Source organism: Danio aesculapii, chromosome 11, assembly GCF_903798145.1.
Source record: "Danio aesculapii chromosome 11, fDanAes4.1, whole genome shotgun sequence".
Taxonomy (NCBI): Eukaryota; Metazoa; Chordata; class Actinopteri; order Cypriniformes; family Danionidae; genus Danio; species Danio aesculapii.
Genome location: NC_079445.1, coordinates 44,121,011 through 44,128,510, shown reverse-complemented (window position 1 = coordinate 44,128,510; position 7,500 = coordinate 44,121,011). Strand labels below are relative to the sequence as shown.

General features: G+C 34.3%; 1 protein-coding gene across 3 annotated transcripts in view; it reads left to right on the top strand.

The window, feature by feature from the left end:
* Positions 1 to 7,500, top strand: part of sptbn1 (spectrin, beta, non-erythrocytic 1) — a 192,292-nt gene that overhangs the window by 107,390 nt on the left and 77,402 nt on the right. For all 3 annotated transcript variants that reach the window (XM_056467682.1, XM_056467683.1, XM_056467684.1), the window contains one exon: positions 3,764 to 3,915. In XM_056467682.1, the coding sequence (XP_056323657.1) occupies positions 3,764 to 3,915 (152 nt within the window). The remainder of the gene's footprint in view (positions 1 to 3,763; positions 3,916 to 7,500) is intronic.

Here is a 7,500-nt window from a genome sequence, read left to right as displayed (position 1 = left end):
TGCTGTAGTGTAGTCTATAGTGCAGCAGTGTAGTGTATAATGTAGTGTATAGTGAAGTGGTGTAGTCTATAGTGCTGTAGTGTACAGTGTAGTGTGTAATGTATAGTGCAGTAGTGTAGTCTATAGTGCAACAGTGTAGTATATAGTGCAGCAGTGTAGTGTATAATGTAGTGTATAGTGCAGTAGTGTAGTCTATAGTGCTGTAGTGTAGTGTATAATGTAGTGTATAGTGCAGTAGTGTAGTCTATAGTGCAACAGTGTAGTGTATAATGTAGTGTATAGTGCAGTAGTGTAGTCTATAGTGCAGCAGTGTAGTGTATAGTGTAGTGTGTAATGTATAGTGCAGTAGTTTAGTCTATAGTACTGTAATGTAGTGTATAGTGCAGTAATGTGTAGTGCAGTAGTGTAGTCTATAGTGCTGTAGTGTAGTCTATAGTGCAACAGTGTAGTATATAGTGCAACAGTGTAGTGTATAATGTAGTGTATAGTGCAGTTGTGTAGTCTATAGTGCTGTAGTATAGTGTATAGTGCAGCACTGTAGTGTATAGTGTGTATTGTGTCCCCTGAGGGTCAGTGAGGGTCATCTCTGAGCTCCAGCAGATGTAGATGTGTGTGTTTTGTCCTCTGGCAGATGCTCTTCTTCCTCTGTTTGTTGTGTTTGGGGTCAGTGTGTGTCACTCCACCTCTCCCTCTATTCTCTGGATCTCGTTCTCTCAGACGGTCATCCTGGAAAACGTCTGGCGTTCGCAGACGCTGGAGAACAATTGAAGCAGACACTTGCGTCTGTGCCCGACAGGAATGCAATAACAGGAAAATTGGGAGGATTATAAATAAATGCTCGTATATTGAACTGTTGACCCCTGCCGACGCGCATAAATAAACAAGGCCGCCGCCCCTTTGCATTGTTTCGCAGTGTTTGATTGGTCCATGAATTATGAGAGAAATTTCGGAAATGGGCTAAAGGAGTAAAAAGAAATGGTTTGGCAGGCGAGGGAAAGAGTTTCAGGTTGCGACATGGGTGAATGTGTGGGTTCATGGAGAAGTTTTTAAAACATTTGATTCTTCGTCCAAGAACAATGATTGGTATTGAGGAATGTTTCTGGGGGAAATGTTGCAATGATTGCGGACCATTACAATGACCTCCTTTCGTCCTGCAAGATCTAGTTCATACCAGTCTAAATTTAGCATGTGTAAAATACATGTTTCTGCGGTAAAGTCTGTTTTCTGCTGCTGAGAAGTAATATGGCAGGGTATGATGTTGTTGTGTTCGATGGTAATCATCCAATATAGACAAATAGTTCAATTTTTATTTAAATCACTTTGTTATTATCGTATTTTCATTCATTCATTTTCTTTTCGGCTTAGTCCCTTTATTAATAAGGGGTCGCCACGGTGCAATGAACCGCCAACTTATCCAGCATATGTTTTACGCAGCGGATGCCCTTCCACCTGCAACCCAACACTGCGAATATTATAGTATTTTAAAATGTTAACTATTTTACTATGTTTTATTATACTTTTTACTATACTTTATTATTATTTATCTGTTTATTACATGTAATATTATTAAATGTATTTAATTTTTAATTCTTTTTTTTTTGTATAAACACCACCAGATCTTATGCTTTTTGACTTACTTGGCACATCAGAAGAGCTTTTTAAACAAAGTTCTTAATTGCAGCAGCCAAAATAAATTAATATTAAAAATGGAAGGGTTAGAGCCCAACTAAAGTGAACTCTATTCTCCACGATGGTCACTTAAAATGATAACCTTTATCTCAAGAAGAACTTTAGTAGATGTTATACAAGAATAAACGTCTTAGTAATAAGTGTAGCTGGAGATGCTGTTTGTAGAGTTTTATCTGCTGATAATTTGAATGATTTAGTCACTTGTTGTACTTCAGGTTATTTCATTCCAAAGCTGTGACTGAAGTTGTAGTTTATTGTTACTTTATGTTCTGTTTTTGTTTTTTACCTTCAGTATTTCTTCATTTGATCATCGCTAGTACTCAATTATCATTTAATTAGTGATTTAATTAATTTATTTACCTCAGCTTTGCTCCATGTTTATTGAACACTCAGTAGTGTGGACACTTGGAAGTGTTTAATTAAAGCTGAGGATTTTCTCTGGGGTTTAAAGGGTTAAACCTATGGCTCGGGAAGCCACATGTGGCTCTTTGACCCAAAATATGTGGCTCTCCAGCTGTCTCTCTTCAATAATATTTTAAAGTTCAAAATTTATCACTAGAAATCAGTTTCCTATTAAAAATACAGTTACAATTCCCTTTTTATTGTATTTTCTACAGCAAAATGAAAACGAACTCAGATTATAATAAAATGACCTTTTAACCAATGTGCATATGTGATGCTGTGGTTTAACTTGAATTGTGACACCAATAAAGGGCAAGCAACTTACATTTCTAAAGTAACCTTGCGTATGTAAATTCAAACAACATTCATTAGTGGCGATGGCAAAAAGAAAAAAAATCTAGATATTTTCTCGTTCATACATTGTGATGTGTTATATTTGTTTATTTTTGAGTTGTGCATGAACATAAATAAAGGTTTTGTTTATTAATAAATAAAGGTTTTGTTATATACACACTCCCAATGGCTCTTTAAAAACACATTTGATAATAAAAAAAATCAGAAATGGCTCTTTTCTGAAAAAAGGTTCCCGACCCCTGTTTTAGATCATAAATACATACATGATAATAAAAAAAAATATTTTAAAATATTTTAAATTAGATTAAAAATTTTATCATTTTTAAAAGATAATTGTTGATTTTTAAATACGTTTTAAATAACTATAATAGTATTGTTTTTATTTAATTCGCTTTTTTAGATTAACTTTTCAATAATATTTAATAGTAAATTATTTAAATAGTTTCAAAATGCAATTATTATTATTATTTTTATAATAATTTTTTCGGGGTTTTCAGCTTTAATGGACAGGACAGTATAGAGAGAGTGTTGACAGGAAAGCATGGGGAGCAGAGAGAGGGGAAGGATCGGCATAGGACCGCGAGGCGGGAATCGAAGACTGCACGTGTCGACGCTCTAACCACTACACCACTGACGCCGACATTATTTCTGTTTTTATTATAATAATTATTTTTATAGAATAATTAATATTTTTTGCGTTTACAATATTATTAATCATCTTTAAAATAATAATGCAATTATATTATTACATTTTATTCTATTGAAATAAATGTTTATCTTACATATTTGATTAATAATACTTTATGTAATTTAAACTTTATGGTATTATTAATACACTTTATGGCAGCACGGTGACCTCACAGCTAGAAAGTTGCTGGTTCGAGTTCCAGCTGGACCAGCAGTTGGCAATTCGGTGTGGAGTTTGCATGTTCTCCCTGTGTTGGCGTGGGTTTCCTCCGGGTGCTCCGGTTTCCCACACAGTTTAAACACATGCGCTATAGGGGAATTGGTGAACTAAATTGGCCGTAGTGTATGTGTGTGAATGTGTGTATGGGTGTTTCCCAGTACTGGGGTTTCAGCTGGAAGGGTATCCGATGTGTAAAACATATGCTGGAAAAGTTGGCGGTTCATTCTGCTGTGGCGACCCCTGATTAATAAAGGGACTAAGCTGAAGAAAAATGAATGAATAATACACTTTTTATCATGTTATGTAAGGTGACATTGAGAGGTTTAAAAGGCGTCTCGAAAATGTAATTATTATAATAATAATAATAATAATTATTATTATTATTAATGATCTTCTTTTGTGCTCCTGCAGATGAGCGTGAGGCCGTGCAGAAGAAAACCTTCACTAAATGGGTGAACTCTCACCTAGCCCGCGTGTCCTGTCGGATCACCGATCTCTACATGGACCTGAGGGACGGACGGATGCTCATCAAACTGCTAGAGGTCCTGTCTGGAGAGAGACTGGTGAGTGCTGATGTCATTTCAAGGGGGCGTGGCCTCATTTGCATTATGTATAATACCCTAGTTCTGTCCGAAACTGCAACCTAATGACTACATAGTTCCAGAGAGAGACTGGTGAGTCCTGAGGTCATCATAGTGGGCATGGCCTCATTTGCATATTGTATAATACTCTAGTTCTGTCCGAAACAGTGACCTATCCATTATATAGTTCATCACAAGGGGCGGGGCCTTATTTGCATATTGTATAAAACTCTGGCTCTGTCCGAAACATTGACCTATCAAATATATAGTTCCAGAGAGAAACTGGTGAGTCCTGGTGTCATCACAAGGGGCGTGGCCTCATTTGCATATTGTAGAAAACTGTAGTTCTGTTCAAAACTGCGATCTATCGACTATATAGTTCCAGAGAAACAGACTGGTGAGTCCTGATGTCATCATAAAGGGTGTGACCACATTTGCATATACTATCAAACTCTAGTTCTGTCCGAAACTGTGACCTATTGACTATATGTACTGTAGTTCCGGAGACTGACTGGTGAATTCTGATGTCATCACAAAGGGTGTGGCCTCATTTGCATATAGGATAACACTCTAGCTTTGTCCGAAACTGCGACCTATCGACTATATAGTTACATAGAGAGACTAGTGAGTCCTGATGTCATCGCAATGGATGTAGCCTCATTTGCATATAGTACAATACTCTAGTTCTGTCCAAAACTGCAACCTATTAACTATATAGTTTCGGAGAGAGACTGGTGAGTGCTGATGTCATCACAAGGGGCGTGGTCTCATTTGCTTACAGTACAATACTCTAGTTCTGTCCAAAACTGCAACCTATCGACTATATAGTGCACTATTATTGGGTGTTTGTCCGTTTAGATTGGTGTCCAAATTGTGCACTGAAAAAAAAAAACGCTTAGTTAAAGTCACAGTGCATTGATATTGACCAAACACACATTGAATGACAGTAAAACGTAGCAATTTTACCCAATAAATGCGTTGATTATATCCACTGATTTTTATATAGTTAATCAAATGAACTTAAACAATATAAAAAATGCAACAAATATTTATTTGGGCCCGAAACATACTCAAATTTAAAGCAATATTTGTATCAGTTTTGCTTAAATTGCACACTAGTTTGATTATGAATAAGTATCATTATAACTATATTGTGTAAATGTTATTATAACTATAGACCTAAATCGTACTGACAGATTAAAAAACAAAACTATATGGCATCACAGGCAATTGTCTTTCGAGTGCACCTGAGATATAGATAGATGGATGGATGGATGGATAGATAGATAGACAGACAGACAGACGGACGGACGGACGGACGGACGGACGGACGGACGGATAGATAGATAGATAGATAGATAGAACGATAGACAGAGATAGACAGACGGATGGATGGATGGATGGATAGACAGACAGATAGACAGATAGATAGACAGACAGACAGATAGATAGATAGATAGATAGATAGATAGATAGATAGATAGATAGATAGATAGATAGATAGATAGATAGATAGATAGATAGATAGATAGATAGATAGATAGATAGATAGATAGATAGATAGATAGAAAGAATAGACAGATAGACAGATAGACAGATAGATAGATAGATGGATAGATAGATAGATGGATAGATAGAATAGACAGATAGATAGATAGATAGATAGATAGATAGATAGATAGATAGATAGATAGATAGATAGATAGATAGATAGATAGATAGATAGATAGATAGATAGATAGAATAGACAGATAGATAGATTGATCTGTGCAACAGCCGGCGATAGAAGACATATACTCCAGGGTACATATTTCTCATTTCTCAAAAAGGTAGCCCTGGGAACATATCTCCACTGAGCCTGGGTTGATTATTAAATTGTCATTCTCTGATGTCTCTTTACTGTGTCTTAGATGTCTACTTGTGGTGCTGTCATTGAAATCTCTGTATTTAGGAGTGGTGTTTGGTTTGGATGTGGATCTCAGTAGTTTCGCGTTCACTCAGGCGATTAAACGAATGCGTCATGTAATTGCCTGAAACACTTCTTTTCCTGTGCAGAGACTCAGCAAGAGAAAACAGGCTGTTAAATGTGAAGAGTGCATTATTTGTGCTGCCTATCTCAACTGCCCATCACAACAACAACACAGATGGAAAGCGTTTGGCATCTGTGATCCGAACCAAACAAAACGGATATTGAGTGAGAAGGGATGAATTTCACAAACCTGGTGAAAACACGCGCTGGGTGAAATAATGGGGGGAAATATTAAAACAGGATTTACATAAAGTTAAGCCATTCTTCAGACTAACACAATTATTGGTCATTATTTTGTGTCTATATATTATATTATATTATATTATATTATATTATATTATATTATATTATATTATATTATATTATATTATATTATATTATATTATATTACATTATATTATATTCTAAAATAGTATACAAGTACTTTATTATGAGTACTATGATATTTTTAACAAGTACTATAGTTATTACTTTATTAGTAGTTTTATTAAATATACCCTGTTTTTTTTTAATGACTTAAAATTTTTTTGGTAATTTTTATGTTTCATGAAAATTTACATTCATTCATTCATTTTCTTTTTGGCTTAGTCCCTTTATTAATTCACATATACCACCATGTCTTATGACTTGTGGGGGAACGCCAGCTGACCCAGCCGAGGTTCGAACCAGCGACCTTCTTGCTGTGAGGCGAACGTGCTACCCACTAGCCCTTCATTTTAATGTTATTATAATTTTAATTAAATAAATATCTACATTATTTAGATTTTTTAAAATCTAAATTATGTACATTAATAAAAAAAAATGAAAAATTTTTATATTTGAAATAAAATATTCAAGATTATTTCGTTTTTATACTTTCTGAAAATTCACAATTCACCTTATTTTAATGTAATTATAATTGTAATTAATATTTGCCCATTTTAATGTTTAATATATGACTATATGAATAGTTTTATTCGTAAAAAATATATAGATTTAAAGTTATTTAATTGTTTGTTATTACTTTTTAATTATATTTGCATTAAATATCTAATTATTATTTAGATTCATTTTTCATATTTTATGTAATTATTTTATTAATTTTTTTTATATTTAAAAAAAAATCTTTAGCTTTTTTAGTACATCTGCTTAAATTCAAGATTATTTCATGATTATTTCATTTGCATTAAATGTGCATTTCTAATCATATTTGGATAAAATGATTCATATGATTGTATTATCTAATAAGAATCATAATGGACAATGACAAGAGTTACAAACAAAACTCCATATGCTTACGTTAGTTACGAGAATTGACCTGTATGTTCTGAGTAATATATAATTAATGTCGACCAAGTCATTGTTAGTTAGCAGGTCTTCATACCAGGTGTCACCTACTTTAGGGATGATCCATACTTGTATATCTATAATCTTTGGTTAAACCCAGTCTATAGTTAAGCCCTAACATCTGTGTCGAAAGGCCACGACCTTTGTGTTTGAAACAGCTCTGGGTCATCAGGTTAAGCCTTCTGGTTAAGACTGAAATGATACTCAATATA